This window comes from Equus quagga, chromosome 10 (assembly GCF_021613505.1).
Source record: "Equus quagga isolate Etosha38 chromosome 10, UCLA_HA_Equagga_1.0, whole genome shotgun sequence".
In the NCBI taxonomy this organism is placed as follows: domain Eukaryota; kingdom Metazoa; phylum Chordata; class Mammalia; order Perissodactyla; family Equidae; genus Equus; species Equus quagga.
In genome coordinates this window covers 122,302,275-122,318,868 of record NC_060276.1, presented here as the reverse complement: position 1 = coordinate 122,318,868, position 16,594 = coordinate 122,302,275, and the positions used below count along the sequence as shown (strand labels likewise).

At 64.6% G+C, this 16,594-nt stretch overlaps 2 protein-coding genes across 5 annotated transcripts in view; one reads left to right on the top strand and one right to left on the bottom strand.

Annotated features, from left to right (window-relative positions):
- PPP2R3B (protein phosphatase 2 regulatory subunit B''beta) overlaps positions 1 to 7,329 on the top strand; it is a 37,524-nt gene extending 30,195 nt beyond the window's left edge. The window contains exons 8-13 of one of the 2 annotated variants that reach the window (XM_046673231.1): positions 919 to 967; positions 1,393 to 1,482; positions 1,701 to 1,876; positions 3,151 to 3,269; positions 3,351 to 3,457; positions 6,549 to 7,329. In XM_046673231.1, the coding sequence (XP_046529187.1) occupies positions 919 to 967; positions 1,393 to 1,482; positions 1,701 to 1,876; positions 3,151 to 3,269; positions 3,351 to 3,457; positions 6,549 to 6,699 (692 nt within the window). In that variant the 3' untranslated portion in view covers positions 6,700 to 7,329. Of the gene's footprint in view, positions 1 to 918; positions 968 to 1,392; positions 1,483 to 1,700; positions 1,877 to 3,150; positions 3,270 to 3,350; positions 3,458 to 3,491; positions 3,621 to 6,548 lie in introns of those variants that run through there. The other variant, XM_046673232.1, reaches the window with a different exon arrangement.
- A 214-nt stretch (positions 7,330 to 7,543) lies between these two features.
- Positions 7,544 to 14,251, bottom strand: LOC124245660 (uncharacterized). Of its 3 annotated transcripts, XR_006890299.1 has the most exons (7): positions 11,849 to 14,251; positions 11,315 to 11,482; positions 10,862 to 10,939; positions 10,441 to 10,618; positions 10,222 to 10,327; positions 9,533 to 9,620; positions 7,544 to 8,646 (listed from the first exon to the last, which is right to left on the bottom strand). XR_006890299.1 is itself a non-coding variant. In XM_046673237.1 (5 exons), exons 1-5 carry the CDS (start codon positions 11,136 to 11,138, stop codon positions 8,527 to 8,529), a joined length of 753 nt encoding a protein of 250 aa, XP_046529193.1. In that variant the 5' UTR covers positions 11,139 to 11,271; the 3' UTR covers positions 7,544 to 8,526. The 3 variants fall into 3 exon arrangements, 2 of the variants coding, with proteins under 2 accessions (XP_046529193.1, XP_046529191.1); XM_046673237.1 differs by lacking the exons at positions 11,315 to 11,482; positions 11,849 to 14,251 and having other exon boundaries at positions 10,441 to 10,602; positions 10,862 to 11,271; XM_046673235.1 differs by lacking the exons at positions 7,544 to 8,646; positions 9,533 to 9,620; positions 11,315 to 11,482; positions 11,849 to 14,251 and having other exon boundaries at positions 9,777 to 10,327; positions 10,441 to 10,602; positions 10,862 to 11,271.
- Between the last annotated feature and the right edge of the window lie 2,343 nt (positions 14,252 to 16,594).

Sequence of the window (16,594 nt, the reverse complement as noted above, 5' to 3'; positions counted from 1 at the left end):
CCCTCCTCTCCATCCTTGATTCAGGGCCGCCTCCTCCAGGAAGCCCTGCTCTCCATCCTTCCCTTCATCACAGCTGCAAAGACCCTGCTTCCAAATAAGGCCCCATTCGCAGGTTCCCGGGGTCAGGATGTGGACATATGTTTTTGGGAGACACAATTCATCCTATAACCCATGTGGTCATTTCCCATCAGGGGTGACGTCCATTGAGGCAGAAAGAATTGGGGGATGGGGCAGACTTTGTCTTCATTTCCCCGTCTTGGGGGCATTAGTGCTTGTTTGGTACAAAGTGAACTGTGTCCTCCAAACTCACATGTTGGGGTCCTGACCCCCAGGACCTCAGGATGGGGCTGTGTGTGGAGACGGGTCTTTAAGGAGGGGATGGAGGTGAAATGAGGTCATGAGGGCGGGTCCTGATGCAACAGGACTGGGGTCCTGATGAGAAGAGGAGATGAGACACGCACAGAGGGACGACCACGTGAGGACACGGGGAGAAGACATGTCCACACAACAAGGAGAGAGGCCTCAGGAGGGACCAGCCCTGCCTGCACCTGGATCTCGGACGTGCAGCCTCCAGAACAGAGAGAAACGTCTACTGTTTGACCCCTCTGGGGTCCTTTGTTACGGCCGCTGGAGCAAAGTCATACCGTGCTTTTCACTTTCACTTCTTAGTCAAGTTTTAGTTGAAAAGCACTTGTCTTTCATCACGATCAGGGGAGAGCGAATAGACGTGTTCTGCTCTTTCCCGTCCCCCCCGTCCTGGAGCCCTGGGTAGCTTTTCCCTCCTGTGGCCTTGACTTGGGCTCAGGCCAGCAAGACTGGAATGCACTACCCTGTGCCCGGGGCGGGGCCTGTGCCTGCCCGGCTCGAGGAGGGTGGCGCCCGCTGTGGGGTGGCTGACGCCCGGCTCTCCCTTTGCAGCCATATCCACCAAGATGATCGAGAGGATCTTCTCAGGAGCCGTGACGAGGTACGTCACGTTCGTCCCTGCTCGGTTTGTCTTCTGCTGACTTGGGCCCCTTTTCCGAGTGCGAGTCCGGTTCTCCCTCATTCGCTCTCATCCGAGCTCGTCCTGTCCTGAAAAATGCCACTGTCACCTGAGGGCACACGTAAGGGGGCACAGGCCTGTCAGTGGTCCGTGTCGGGTCCTGGAGTCGGGGCGTCTGAGGCCGTGAGGTGGTGACCAAGGCCGTAGCAGCCGCCCCGGCCGCACCTGGGTCCCAGGGGGCGTCCTCGGCCGTCACGTGATCACGGAGGCCCCTCCCGACGAGGAACTGAGGCTAGGGCTGGGCCAAGCGCAGGGCTCGGCTCAGCAGTCAGGGGGTGGACAGGGACATCCCGCTCCTGCTGCTGACCCCTGACACGGTCTTTGTCTCTCAATCGGCCCGGACCCAGGGGCAGAAAGGTACAGAAGGAGGGGAAGCTCAGCTACGCCGACTTTGTCTGGTTCCTGATCTCTGAGGAAGACAAGAAAACCCCGACCAGGTGGGTGCTGGGCAGCGGTGCTGTGCTCCGCCTCGGGGAGCGCTCGGCAGCCACTGGTCCTCCCTGAGCGAGAGCACCTCCTACGGTCCGTGCTGGGCAAGCTCAGTCCGGGGCAGGGTCCGCGCCGGGCAAGGTCGTCCTGCTGGGGTCCATCCCAGGTGGGGTGCGTCCCAGGCGGCCAGGCTGACCGAGGCCCCCCTGCCCCACGGCGACCGCAGCATCGAGTACTGGTTCCGCTGCATGGACCTGGATGGGGACGGGGCGCTGTCCATGTTCGAGCTGGAGTACTTCTACGAGGAGCAGTGCCGCAGGCTGGACAGCATGGCCATCGAGGCCCTGCCCTTCGAGGACTGCCTCTGCCAGATGCTGGACCTGGTGAAGCCCCAGAGCGAAGGTAAAGCCCGTGAGGGGGGACGCCGCTGCGAGGGACGGACAGCCCAGTGTGAGGGGGATGTCCCCCGTGAGAGGGGGCGCCCCTGTGTGAAATGGGACAACTGTGAGATGTGACGTCCCCGTGTGAGATGGGACGGCTCTAGTGAGAAGCGACATGCTGTGTGAGGGGACGCCCCGTGTGAGATGAGACGACTGAGAGACATGACGTCCCTGTGTGAGGGGTACGCCTTGTGTGAGACGAGACGACTCCTGTGAGAGGATGCCCCAGTGTGAGATGTGACAGTCCTTACGGGACGCGATGTCTCTGCGTGAGGTGCCGCTCACTTGGAATGGCCATCCCTACGGTGAGTTGGGGACAAGGGTGAGCAGGGCCTTGGGGAGAGCCGGTGCCGACCACGTGCCGCTGGAGACAGTGTCCAGGGCAGGGCGGGTGTGTCCTCCTGTGTGACATCAGCACCCTCGTCCAGTCGCTGGTCACTAATGTGGACAGAATGCCGGGCGTGTCTGGCCTCTCCCCTCATCTCCCGTCCCCCTCAGTTTTTGAGGACCCCCTCAGCCCTCACCTGTGAGAGGGGCTAACCCTGTTCTGTTGGGTGAGCGTCTGTATCCCCCCAGGGTCAGGAAGGTGAGTGTCCCCACCCCACGTCCCTCTGCCCGTGCTCTGTGACTTGTCACTTTGGGGAGACCTGGTCCAGCACCCTGCTGTGGGGCGGTGCCGAGGGTCACCTGACCCTTCTGTTCCCTGGTCCCCAGCCAGCTCGAGCCCCGGGCCTGTGCCCTCCCTGCTCCCGGGGCCGGGACCCCTGGGGGCGTGTGTGGTCCACCGGGGAGCCAGGGGACCCAGCAGAGCCCCCCAACCCTCCTCACCTGAGAAGCCTGCGTCTAAGGGGAGGCCCACAGCGGGACCCAGGACACCTTCCGAGTCCCGGGGACGCCTCACTTACGGCTGTGTTTCCAGGGCTTGGAGTCCTGGCTCAGGGATTGTGACTGAGAATCGTCCTGGGGCCGCGGCTGCTCAGTGACGGGTGTGCGGCGCCCCCTGGCGGCCAGAGTTTCCAGCCTTTCTTGTGCTCTGCAGCCACCGCCCCCCCCCAACCCCGTCCAGGCCTCCACCCACGCCCGGCCCCCCGCTCTGTCCGCTGCTCACATGCGTCAAGCTGTGTCAGGAAACGTGGCGTCGCGCTGTGTTCCAAGGTGTTTTCACGCGCGCACACACAGGCCTGTGACGGCGCGCCCAGGGGTGATTCCGTCTTCAAACGCTTCGTCTCCCCGCAGGGAAAATCACCCTCCACGACCTCAAGAAGTGCAAGCTCGCCAACGTCTTCTTCGACACGTTCTTCAACATCGAGAAGTACCTCGACCACGAGCAGAAAGAGCAGGTCTCCCTGCTCCGGGTGAGCGGGGCGGGCAGCACGGGGGCGGGCGGGCCGGCCTCCAGCCGCGTCCTCGCCGAGTGACACGCGCGTGTCCTCCAGGAGAGCGAGAGCGAAGGCCCCGAGCTCTCAGACTGGGAGAAGTACGCTGCCGAGGAGTACGACATCCTGGTGGCCGAGGAGGCCGCGGGGGAGCCGTGGGAGGACGGGTGAGTGTGGGGACGCGGGGCCCAGGGAGGACGGGTGAGTGTGGGGACGCGGGGCCCAGGGATGGCCGGTGGGCAGCGGGCGCCTCCTTCCTGTGTCCGGCAGACTCAAAGCCCCTCGGAAAGGGCCCAGGCCACAGACAGCTGCCCCGCGTCCCGGGGGCGCCTGTGACACTTGGGTGACGAGCGTGTGGGATGCGAGAAAGGCCCGCGGGTGGGGCCGCAAACACGGTGCTGGGCGTCCTGAGCGCACGAGGCGACTCTCAGGCTCTTAGAGGAACCTCACGTCCGCCCGAAGCCGCAGCCCGAGCCTTCACATCTGCGCCGGGTGGACACGCGGCGGCCCGTGGCCTGTTACCCGCACACGCGGCCCCACAGCAGCCCTGGAGGCCCGCCGGGCTTCCCTCGGGGTCGTGGGCCATGGAGCACAGCGTGCAGGGCCTCAGTCCTGAGTCCAGGCCCCGGGGCGTCAGTGCAGCCGGGCCTGGTTTGTGTTCTGCTGCTGCTGCGTCTGCACCTTCCCTGAGCGCCGGCCTGCAGGGCCCGAGCAGGTGGTGCCAGGACGGGGTACGGGGGTCCCCAGGGCTGGCGTCCCAGAGCCGGCCGTCTCCTCGACCCCCTGTGCAGACCCTGCAGCCCCACGGGCCCAGGTCCCTCTGCTCCCACGCACTCTGGCCCGACCCTCGGTCTCCACCGGGAGCCCGGGCAGTTTTCCTCCTGAGTCGCTCCCTGTCCCCAACACCGCGGAGGCCCTGGCGGTGTCCAGACGGCGGGGCGGGGACGCAGCGAGGGGCTCGGGGGGCCACAGACACCAGAGGGCCAGGATCCTGGACGTTGGGAACGGGGCCCGAGGGCCCTCATGGAGTCACTCCCGCTGGGAACGTGGTTGTGGTTTGGTTTCCGCGTGTCAGGCCGACGACGGGGCAGACCGGCATCCTGGCGCATTTCCGTCTCCCCCCGCGGCTGGCGTGGGCCCGACAGGCGGGCAGGGTCAGGCTCTGCCCTGAGGGGCTCAACCAGACACACACGCGTGTTCCCATCGCCCCCTCAGGCCTGCTCAGTGCCAGGGTCAGGCGTGTTCCCACGTGTGCTTGGAGCCACCACCCGCCTCAGGGGATGGCGTCCCGGGGGTGACAGCCACGCTGCTGGCTCGGGGGTCCCCGCCCCCGCCCAGGGGGGTTTCAACACGGGCAGGAGGGTGAGCACGTCCTTCACGCTGAGTGACCCCTGGCCCGTGGCCCCCGTGCTGGTCCAGTTTCCCCTTTTCCAGACCCGGGAGGCCGCCTCCTCTCAGCCTGGCCTTCACCCGGCATTTCAGACCCATGCATGTCGCTGGGCCGTCAGCAGTCTGTTTCACGAGTGCTGAGCGCTGTTCACGGTTCAGGTGACAGCGCTGTCCTGAGCCACCGGGCGATGGCTGCCTGGGTGGTTCCCATCGCGTCCAGTTCTAGGAAAATGAGCGCGAAGCCACCGTACAACGCTCTCCCGCGGGCCTCCCTGTGTGTGCCGGTTTTCATTCTCTTGGCTCGATACGTGGTCGTGGGAGGTTCCGGGTCACGGGGCGGATGCACGTTGACCTGGACGGGAAGCCGTCCCGCTGCGTCCACACCCGCGATGGGCAGGGTCCCCTGTCCCACGTCCTCCCCCAGGCCAGGGCGGTTGGCGCGTCTTGTTGGTGTTGCAACGTGGTTTGAATTGTTCACGTCCTCGTGGGCCCTCCCTCCACACGCCTTTGTTGGTGAAGTCCCGTATCTTTTGCTCCTTCTCCGTTTGGGATTATTTTCTCGTTATCGAGTCTTCAGGGTTCTTTACGGCTTCTGGATGCAGCTCCTTTCTCAGGTACGTGATTTCTCCCAGTTCTTGGCGTCTGCTCGCTCTCCGGGCCTGGTGTCTCAGGAGATGTCTGTGCGCTCAGCAGTGCGGCGCCGTCTCCACAGCTGCAGCCTCGTGGGGGTCGAGTCCCAGAGCGCGAGGCCTCCAGCTCCAGCTTCGTCTGGTGCAGGGTTTCTGGTCGCTCGAGTCTGCCCGCCTTCCTGTGCGCTGTCAGGTCAGCCTGTGGCGTGGTGCGGACGGTCCCACGGGGACGTTGACGGACGGCGCTGGGTCTCTGGACGGTGACAGTCGACACCGTGACCCCCGTCTGTCTGTCCCCTGGTCTGTGCTATCCTTCCCCAGCCCCCCGTCTGGGTGTCGGGAGCCGTGTGGTGACACCCACCATTTCCCAACATCACGTCAGGTATTCGGGTTCCTCTGCCGTCACGTGGAAACTTAACAGTGAGGTCGCCTGTTTCTACAAACCTGCGGAAACCTTGAGGTTCTGATGATGAACGATCGACATGGGGACAGTCGATATCATAATAACATGGTTTCCATTTACTCAGATCTTACAGTTTCCAGCGTACAGACCTCAGGCATATTTTGTGGGACTTGTACTGACTTCATAATTCATAATTTTTGGTGTTAAAAAGGCACTTGGAAAGTTTCGGTGGTTCGTTGTTAAAATATAGACAGACCTGCACGTTGAGTAAACGCGCTGGTTCTCTAAGCTTTCCTGGGTTCTGCGGGGTTTTCTACCCGGACGGTCGCACGGTCTGTGACCAGCCCAGTTCTGTTCCTTTCCTCTCTTGCTCGTCGCTCTTCCTGCAACGTCACGACGATGCTGGATGGACGTGAGGCCAGCGTCCTCGCCTCGTCCCCGGGGCAAGGTCCTCCTTCCCCAGGAAGCGTGACGTGGGCTGTGGGGTGTGGGGAGCGCGTCCCTGGTCAGCGGGAGTTCCTCCCGTCCACTCAGGTTGCTGAGGCTCCGCGTTGCGTCAGACGCTGCTGCTCCAAGGCCGTCTCTGCCGTGGCCTGGGGACCGAGCGCCGTGAGACACACTCGGTGGTTGAGCCAGCCTGGCCTTCCCGAGACAAACCCGCGTGGTCCCGATACGCTCCCCGCCCGTATGCTCCTGGCCTCCGTCTGCAAAGGCTACTTGTGGTGTCTGGTGACACAGGTCTTGTTTTGGGTCTGAGGTGACGCCGGCCTCGGAGAACGGTGGGCCCTGGGCCGTCGCGCACGCACCTCGCGTGTCCTCACGGAGCCCTCCTTGCAGGTACGAAGCCGAGCTCAGCCCCGTGGACCAGAAGCTGTGCGCCCTGCGGTCTCCACTGGCCCAGAGGCCCTTCTTCGAGGCGCCGTCCGCGCTGGGCGCCGTCGAGCTGTACGAGTACGAGTGTGGGGACGACCACCTGCAGCCCTCGTGACCCGCGCCCCCCGGGCACCGTCCGTGGCGGCCTGCTGCACGCAGCGGCTTTCGTGTGGAAAGACAACAGGGCCGTTTGGCTGCTGAGCCGTCTTCCACAGAAGCTGAAGTGCGTTTGTACGGAACGGCGAATCCTTATTTATTCGACACGGAAGCTGCTCAGACACGGACCCTGGAGCGCGTGGCCCCACCGGTCCAGGAGGACGCACCGCTCAGGACCCCCTGGCCGGGCCCGGCGGGGACAAGCGCTCTCGGGCCTCCGTGGGAATCGGACGGCCCCTCTCCAGCTCCAGAGACCCAGCATTCGACACGTACCGTGGGCCTGGCCAGCGGTTCATCCCGCAGGGGAACCCGTTTCCGCTCCGAAGGGACCTGCCTCAGGGCCGCGTGACACGCGTGGACTTCCGGGCGCCGGGCGGCCGTGCGCGGTTCTTCTCCAGGAGCCAGCGCGTTCCAGGAGCCCGGCGCTGCAGCAGCCCCGGAACCTTCCGTCCACACGAGCGGCCCAGCACAGCCCTCCCCGCGGGGTGCGGGAGGGAGCGCCCACTCGGGTTTGTTGATCGTTTTCCTGTTGTAAATGTACAAAATGTGTAAAGTTAACTCTTATTTGCAGTGCAGAGCAGTTTAAAAATGAGGTTTTACGAGGTCACGTTTGTATTTTGAAATAAAGAATTTAAAGATTTTCAGCCACGGGCTCAGCTCGCCCAGCCCGCGACACCACGTTCACAGGGCACGGTGACGCCACTGGGGACAGACGGGAGCGTCACCAAGGGAGACACGGCTACACTACCAGGTAGGGACAACCCGCGGGGTCAGGTGTGGGTCAGGGGCCTGAACTCCCAGCAGCCTGACCCTCCTCTGACCTCCTGGTGACCCCGACCCCACCCCAGGGGTGGTTCCTCCCTAGTCGGCCCCCAGAGTCCTGGGAAAGGACACGACCCCACAGCATAGACACTCCGCCCGAGGCCGCAACCCGGCCCACTGTGTGCAGAGAGACCCCGTGGAACTCAGCCTCGTGTGGGGGGCAGGGCTGTTCCGGAGCCGCGACCTCGAGCCCCCAGCCACGGCCACGCAGGGACGTGCAGACCGGTTCTCATGGGTCCGTTCTCGTCTGCGCACAACAGAGAGGGGAATCCGCCCCTGCAGACAGAAAAAGGGAGACACCCCCCCACACACCCCCGCCGTCCCACCCCAACGTCCGGTCTCCCCATCTGCTCTCAGGTTGGCCTCAAGGGGTCGTCCCCTCTGGCGTTCAGGTGGGCGCTGGCCGTGGTTTGGCACCAACATGAGATCCAGAGGGCGCGAGCGGCCCCACCCCAGGTGTCCGTGGGCAGGGCTGCCAACGAGTGGACCTCCAGGGACAACCCCACGGGCCTCCTCCCCTGGGCTGCAGCCTCGGCCCCTCCCACCACCACCCCAGTCAGGCGCAGCCCGTCTAAAGTGTCCAGGCCGCGGGTGAGTCCCTCCTGCCCCCCAGCTGGGCCCACGGCGCTGGACACGACACAACGCTCGGCAACAGGGCCCTGGGCCGTGAGAGGAGGAGCCGGTGGCCCACACGGAGCAGGACCATGCGGGGTGAGGGAGGTGGCACCACACTCTGCAGAGAGGAGCAGAGTGGTTCCGGAACCTTCCTCCCAGCTGAGCCGAGGGCAGCGGGCAGCCAGAGCCCCGCGAGGAAGCCGCAGGCAGGCAGGCATCTGGGCAGGTGGGCACCCCGAGGGTCGACGGTCCTGTGGCCCTGCCCCATGCACGGGGTGCTGGCTCCACAGGAGCAGATGGCAGGGTCACTGTCATGCACCTCACAGTCCGGAGGCCCCGAGGACCCAGGTCACCCGCACTCAGAGGCTGCGGCCCAGGACCGCCAGCCGTGGACGCAGAACGTGGCCACGAAAGAGGAACTCAGCCTGAGTCCCACCCGGGGTGTGAGTCGTCTGCAGTCAGACACCCCCTGGGGACAGAAGGGACAGCGCTCAGGACCCAGTGGATGGGCGCAGGGACAGACGGACACACGGGACGGCTTGGCACCCTCCAGGGCGCTTCCCAGTCAATTCAGGACCGACCTGGGAATTCTCTGGGAGCAGCAAATGCCGAGAAGCCAGACGGGGGCCCACACCTGCCATGGCCTCTGGGGGCTTGAGGACACAGGTGCGAAGGGCCGGGGGCAACACTGACCCCGCGGGACCTTCCACACGCCTGCCCCCGAGTCCCTGGGTCGGTGTGCTGACCACCCGGGTGTCCGCACGGGGTGTCCTTCCAGGAGTGTCTGCACCTCCCCAAGGGCCACCCCAGACCCAAAGCTCTCACCCAGGCCCAGCCGGCAGCCCCAGCCCAGTCCAGGCACGGCGGGGGACGGGGTCAGCCAGGCAGAGCCAGGAGAGCCAGCGAGGACCCCAGGGCCCCCCGAAACCCAGTGTCCTGAGCCACAGAGGCGCGGCACGGGAACCACACCCCACCAGCCTTGGGCAGCTGAGGACCCCGCACGAGCCTGAGGCCCCCAGACAGTCAGGCCAGCCCCCAGGTGATCATCACAAGGCAGGCACCTGGGTGTTCTGCCCACAGAGGGAGCCCCGGGTCACTCCCACCAGGACCCGAATCCGTTTGACTGAATGTGCAAAGGACTCTGCTCCCGCCCCCCACCCTGGGCACAGAGGCCGCCATGTCACTGGGAGGCCCCCTCAGATGAGGTCTCCCGCTTCTCCCTGACCTGCGGCCTGGGGGCAGGGGCAGGAGAAGGCAGCCCCCATGTGGCGCCCGGTCTGCGCCCAGTCAGCATCCTCTCCAGCCCCGTCAATGCCCCATGTGGCCACCACCCAGAGGCCCCGCCCGGAACGTACCCCCTGGGTAGAGACACGCACGTCGATGTCTTCATCGGAAGAGTTCTCGGAGTCCTCGAAGGACAGGACGTTGACATCAGAGGTGTCCCTGCAGGTGACAGAGGGTGGCGGGTCAGTCCTCCACTCTCGGCTGCCAGCAACCCAGCGGCAGGACACGCCCCCAGCAGCCTCCTCTCAAACCTCGATCCCTGTTGAGAGACTGAGGCAGGAGACCAGGTGGGAGCAGGAGCCCTGGAGGCGACAAGCCTGGACAGTCGTGGAAAAACGAAAGAAAAGATGGAGTCTGATGGAGGAGGACACAGAGAGGGACAGAGGAAGAGACAAAGGAGGCAGAGCCCCCAGGGTGCGGACACCCAGTGGCATCTGACACTCCGCCGTGTCCCCTCTGTTGAGCCTCAGGCAGTCAGGGGAGGTGGGAAGTGCCCCTTGCTGCCCCCTCGAGCACATTCCGCCAGGACAGCACTGTCCCTGCACGTCCTGCCTTGTCCCAGACCCAGGCAGGACCCGGTCTGACCAGCGTCCCCAAACAGCTAGCCCGACTTTGGGACTGCGGCCACCCCAAAGCTCCACTCCTTGAGAAATGCTTGGAAAAACCCTTGAGGCTGATGATGCAGAGAGAGGCCGGCAGATTCTGGACAAGCTGTCCCCAAGCACAGACCCTGCACCTGACACACAGGAGATGGCCGCACCTCTTGGCCTTGCAGCCCCTGGACGGGTTCCTTGGGTCTCTGTCGGCTGCAGTGCAGCTGGCCAGGGTGTCTGGTGTCCAGGGGTAGCACCTTCCCACAGGCAGCTCTGCAGAGCCAGGAGCGGTCAGCCGTGAGGCCACGCTGGGGCCCCTCCCCAACCTTGAGGATGAACCTCCCCCTTGATCCCAGGACACTTCCCACCCTGGGGACACCCCCCACCTCGAGGATGCTTGCTGTCTTTGCATCTGGCGTCAAACGGATTGGCAGCGGGTTCCTCCTCCCCTAGGGCCACGTCGTTCGTCCTCATGAGGGCCCTAAGGTAGATGAGCAGGGGTTCACGTTCCCTTCCCAGAAGGCTGGCATGTCCTCGGAGATGGAGTCCTGGAAGTGGGCGAGTCTGTGGGTGAGAGGGGATACCAGACATAAGAAGGAGGGGGTGGACCTGGGGACACGGGTGGGGAGGGGATGGACCTGGGGATACGGGTGGGGAGGGGACAGCCTAGGGACGTGTGCAAGGAGGGGACAGACCCGAGACCCAGGCAGGAACCAGAGACCCTCAGAAGCCCACCCGGGGTCCCCCCATCCGTCCCCTGGTCAGACATGAGCGGCAGAGACATAGGCAGCGACAACATGCACGTACGAGAAAGTGACAGGAAGTGGGGGCGGTGGCAGCCCAGGGAGGACCAGGCAGAGAGGTCACCGGCAGGGTCAGATTGGGCTGAGACAGAAGACGGAGCCATCTTGGGTGAGGAATGCAGGGCCCTACAGGCCGGTTCTGCAGCCCAGAGGCCACCCCCACATACCCTCAGCCCCAAGCAACAGGCTGGACGTGCATCCCCTCCAGGACGAGGCCAGTGTGCAACATGGTCCTCCGACCCCACCTGATCCCTCTGCCAGGGCTGCGCGTCCAGGTGCATCCAGCCCACCAGGCCTTGGCCGGTACGAGGAAGGCCGAGCACAGGGACGGCATACACACCAGGACGTGTCCCTCAGCCTGGACGCCCCTCGCAGTGACTGCTCAGGGACGTGGAGGCTCTCCCCGAGACCTGTATCCCCCATCCTCCCCCAGCCCCCTCCTCCCGGGAGCTCCCACCTCCGGGACCCTGGGCCGGTGTAGGTTCACGCGGCCCCACGCTCAGCCGGCGGGATCCTGCGGAACTCAGCGAGCACGAGCAGGGAGCCGAGGTTGCGGCAGCGCTGGTGGCCCGGCGGCTCCAGCTCCTCCAGGGAAGCCTCGGAGAGGGCGGAGGCCAGCCGGTGCCTGGGGCGGGGCGTATGGCAGGGGCGGGGCCACGGTGAGGGGCGGGGCCACGGTGAGGGGCGGGGCGTGTGCTGGGGCGGGGCCACGGTGAGGGGCGGGGCGTAGGACAGTGAGCAGGGGCCTAGGTCAAAGGGGTGTGGGAGGGACGGAGCCGACATGAAAGGTGGGGTATGGGAGGGGCCTAGGCGAGGGGCGGGCCCTGAAGGAGGGGAGGGGCGGGGCGTGGGGGGAGGACATAGGGCAGGGGCGGGGCCCAGGTGAAGGGTGTGGGAGGGGCCTAGATGAGGGGCGGGGCCTGGATGAGGGGAGGGGCGTGGCATGGGAGGGGGGGAGGATGGACCAGGACCCCTCCGCCCCCAGCGCCACCTGTGATCCTGGGCGCGGCGTCTCGGGCACCTTGGAAGCCGAGCTTGAGCGCGAAGGGGGGTGGGCGAGGTGGGGCCGCAGATGACCCGGGCGGGGTCGCGGCCCAGGCCGTGCGTGTACGTGCTTCTGCAACAGCGGAGGAGGAGGGGGCCGTCGGAGCCTGGGGGTCCAGGGTCGGGGGGACCTCGGTGGGGGGCACCCTGGGCCCCGGGTCTGGAGGTGGCCGGTGCTCCGCGTTCCGGAGTGAGCAGGGGGTGGCGCCCCGTGTCCCGGAGTCTGGGCATCCGTGTCTGCGCGTTGATGCCCCTTCCAGGCGAAGGGGGTGGGGGTGCTGCTCCCCCAACGGACCCCACAGAGGCTGAAAACCGGTGCTGCAGCAGCCCCCCCACCACAGGCGTGCACACCGCGCGTCTCTGCCCAGGGTGGGCCACACCTGTGGAGGGCCGGGACCTTGCCCACACCCCCGACTACTTCAGGGAAGCCCCGGGGCCTCTGGATCAGGCTGTGAACCCAGGACGCGTGGGCAGCCTCCCCATCCCCTCCGCAGGCGACCCAGGTTCAAGAAAATCCAGAAAAGAACCCAGAAGAATCTCGGCCTGCCTCCAAAACTGCCCCCTGGCCCTCCGCAATCATGAAAAGCAGGAATAAATGACAGGATCCCGGAAACCAGTCTTCTGCTCAAGGAGAAGGCCACACGCCAGCCCAGGCAGAAGCAGAGGTGCCAGGCTCCTCCGGACAGCCGACCTGAGGCCGAGCAGATTCTCAGGGGGGCACAGACCGCTGACCCGCAGGACGCAGATAACAGACGGTGGAGATGTGGGGACCCGCACGCTGCCCCACGACCCCTGTGGGGGGACACCGACACCACCTGTGTTCCATCTGCTCAGCAAGAGCTCCAATGGCCTCCGAGACGACGAACCCAACCGCACGCTGCTGACGAGGGAAGATGCTCACGATTCCCCAAGCGAGGAAAGCACGCACGGAACAGGCCGCAGGGAGCCTGGCGTGTCCACCAGCGCTGGACGTGGGAGACTTTCGGTTGGTCTGGACGTTTTATGTGCAGACGACGTCTACAAGGAGAGACAAGAAGCTCTTCCCCCTGAGGGACAAAGTGCAGGAAAAAATTAAATGTAAAGGGAGACCTCAGTGTAGACAAAAGAATCTGCATGACCCTCCGGAAACGGGACGGGACAACCGCCTGTTCTCGCAGAACTGTAAGGCCGAGGCCGACAAGTGTCCTGGGAAAGGCCCGGTCACCTCGCCCCGTAGGCACCACAGGATCCCGCAGGATGGAGGTGCCGACCCGGGACGCCACGCTTAGTGCTCCCAGAGAACGTAGACACACTGTGCGCCCCGGCCAGGCGACCAAGCCAGGAGGACGGTGAGGAAGGGACGGCGGCGTCTCCTCTAAGACGATGAGGTTCTGGGACCACTCGGGCGCCTAAGCCAACATGGCGCCTTTCTCAACACGAGGGGCATCTCCTGACACCTCTAGGTGACCCCTCGTGACATGAAAGCCAGACAGATGGGTCTGGGAGACGGAACAAGGCGGCACCGAGATGCAGAGGAGAACACAGGCCACGCCTCACGGCTGTGGATTCCACACGTCACAGCCGTGGAGCCCACGTATCGGGGTAAACTGTCTCCCATGAGGATTCTGTACAATCTCCTTCTGGAAACGTCCGCCCTGAGACACGGGGGGAGAGAGATGCCCTCAAGTCACTGCTGGGCAGCACGAGTCCCGACGTCCCCACACAGGGACACACGTGGAGTCCACACCGGCACCGGGGGCTCCCTAGGACAGGACGGGCCTCAGTCAGGAGCACGGGGAGGGGGGTCTGTGGATTGTCTGCAGTTCAAACACAGAACAGAGAGGGTGTGGGAACCCGCGCGCACACACATGGGGTTAGGGACGCCTGTCTCCGACATGGGCAGACACCCTGCAGCTGCGTAGGACGCCCCACCCCATACAGCACATGCGCGAGTCCCCTGGGTCCGTGCAGCTCAGAGGGCAGGAACGTCCCCGGGCTCAGCTAGAAAAGCCGCCCCACGGGGTACGATCGAGCCCACACAGAAGCACGGCCGCTCCCGGCCAGGCCAATGGGGGCGAGACCCCCATCCGTCCAGGAGACCAGGGCACATGACCCCCGCGTGACGGCCTTAGGACCTGTGGGAGGTCAGCGGGGTTGGAAGAGGTCAGGAGGGCGGAGGTCCTGAGATGGGGTCAGGTCCTAACAAGACTCATAGAGCTGCCTCCCCTGTCTCTGCCGCGAGCACACGGCAAGGAGGGGCCATCGGTGACCCCGAAGAGAACCCGGAACTGGGGGAAATAAACACAATAAAAATAAAATAAATAAAATAAAATAAAGTAATCTGATGTTTAAGCCGCCCCGATTACGGTCCTTCATTACGGCCCTTCATTACGGCCGTGAGAACCAAGACGCCAGGACGCGCTGTTGTCACGAGCGACTGCAGACCAACTGCTAACGCGGTGACGCTTCCTAAGAAGGAAGAGGAACAGCCGGACCCGGGTGAGTCCCGGTGACGCCCGCCACCCTGCAGGCCAGGCAGCTCTGTCTCGTGGGGCAGCAGCCTTGGGGCAGCGGCAGACCTTCCGGAACAGCCCGCTCACCTGCGGCAGGTGGAGGCACGGGCACAGCGCATTCCAGGCCCTGTTGTTCTGCCTCGTCCTGCTCGCGGTGTCCTGGATGGCGTCGCAGAAACAACGGGGAGGCTGTAAGTCAGAGAGACAGACGGACGGACAGACGGTTACCGCGGCAACAGTGGACGCACAGACTGGTCACCTCGCGGTGCTCCAACATCTCAACACAGAGACTGACGACGGCCACACGCAGCCCAAGGCCACCGTCTCCCGATCCCAGGACCCCTGACCCCACTGTGCACTCACCCTGGCTGGCCCCGCGTGGGGGCGGCGCCCTGGGCCAGCGAGTGGGGTGCCTGCGACAGCCCACGGGGGAGCCGGTCCCTGAGCCCTTGGAGTGAGTGCACCTTCAGAGCGGGCCCAGCTCATGGCCGCTGCATCGGGCCCTCGACCTGGGGAATGATGAGGAGCGAGGGAGTGACGCCCCTCAGAGCCGCGCTGACCGTCCCGTTCCAGGCCTGAGCCAGCCCGTGGGCGCACGGCCGCGTGTCAGCAACAAGAGGGCGCCCAGGCACAGCCTCCAGGATGGACGGGGGCTCAGCCCACACTGGTTTATAAGGTGGTCGTGGGCCAGGAGGGGACCAACCCCAGGAGCGCGAGGCGCAGAAAAAACCAGGGGAGACTGGAGGGTTACGGTTAAAAAAGGTAAAGAAAAAAGAACCCACCATAGAAATAAAAGCTCTCAATTAAAAGGAATCCAGGGAAAGTCCTCGCAACAGATAAAGGGCTAAAGTCGCCACCGTGTTACAGACACACCAAGAGAGTCTACACCCACCCAGTCCCGGAGGGGAAGTGACACTGACTGACAGACATGTCTGTCCACTCGTCTGTCCAACCATTTATCCATCTACCCACCACTCGACCCATCCATCATCCACCTGTCCACCCACATGCCCACTCGTCCATCCATCTGTCCATCCATCCACCCCCTTCCCCCCACCCCCGCATCCATTAAAACCTTTTCCAGCTCCTGTCATCACCAGGCACTGCCCTAAACAACGATCCAATCAGACCCCCCAAAACCCCATCCCTGCCCTCATGGAGCTTCCATTCAATCTCAGTAGTAATGAGAGAACGAAACTGAAACAATGACCCTCTCCACCTGACAAGAAGGCATAGGTCACAAAACGTGACGTCCTAATGGAAGCACGCACCAGGAGATAGGTTTGGGAGGAGCTGTTAACAACATAAAAATCCTGATGAGCTGTTAAGGGGCGATGCGGTTCACAACAACACAGAGCGCCTTTGTCCACAGACAGACAAGGAACAGGGTCGACAACAGGGGAGCCCCTGAGACTGCGGCTGTTCCTCTCTCCTGCGTTCACGGCACCCGTGGAACCTCCGACCACAAGCCTGTATCTTACGCAGGGAGGAAGTGGCACGGGCGCGGGGTGAAGCCGGGACTGGGCGAGGCAGGAGGGCGGAGGGCGGACCTCCAGGTAGAACGGTGGACCTCAGCCGCCGCCTGCATCTCCACCTCGTCAGGGACCCCTGCAAACAGCCCCTCGGGATGAAGAGCTGACCCGGATGAGAAGGGGCCATGCCCACACCGGTCCCCACAGGGTCCCTGCTGCTCAGGCTGCGTGGGGGAGGGAGCTGCACACACCACGCGCCACGGCGTTAAATCCACCAAGGGGATGAGAACCGCGTCCCTTCCTCCTTTGCATTCTGGAGCCCAGCAGACAGGTTTTATGCCGAGGGTCCAACACCGGGCAGGACTCCATGCGGGTTGGGCATGTCGGGCGGGGCCGGGATGTGCGCTCAGGTCCCAGGATCCTCTCTGGGAGCTGCTGCCGGGAGCACGATGGATCAGGACCACCACCGGCCCCCTTGACCCCTACAGCATGGACCTGGGCCCACACATGGTAAGCTCCCAAGTGTCCCAGGGCCCCTTGTTTCCCCAATTCCACCCCCGAGGTTGAGTCCCCCAGACCCCGGCCCCCCGTGAACCTTCTGCAGCAGCCTGAACCGAGAACACCGCGGTGGATGTGCAGGGGACGCAGCTCAGAGACCCAGGGAGGCGGAGCACCCCACGGGCCGCGGGAGAGCAGCCCTCAAGGCCCAGGCCGCCTCGCGCCTCCGGC

What these genes read in the sequence shown, in the direction of transcription:
- LOC124245660 (XM_046673235.1), bottom strand. Translation starts at nt 11,138, where the DNA reads ATGCACCTGGACGCGCAGCCCTGGCAGAGGGATCAGGTGGGGTCGGAG. An exon ending in CCACTTCCTGTCACTTTCTC is followed by an intron (nt 10,603 to 10,861) that starts GTACGTGCATGT and finishes GCCCACTTCCAG; the next exon opens with GACTCCATCTCCGAGGACAT. An exon ending in AGACAGCAAGCATCCTCGAG is followed by an intron (nt 10,328 to 10,440) that starts GTGGGGGGTGTC and finishes CTGGCTCTGCAG; the next exon opens with AGCTGCCTGTGGGAAGGTGC.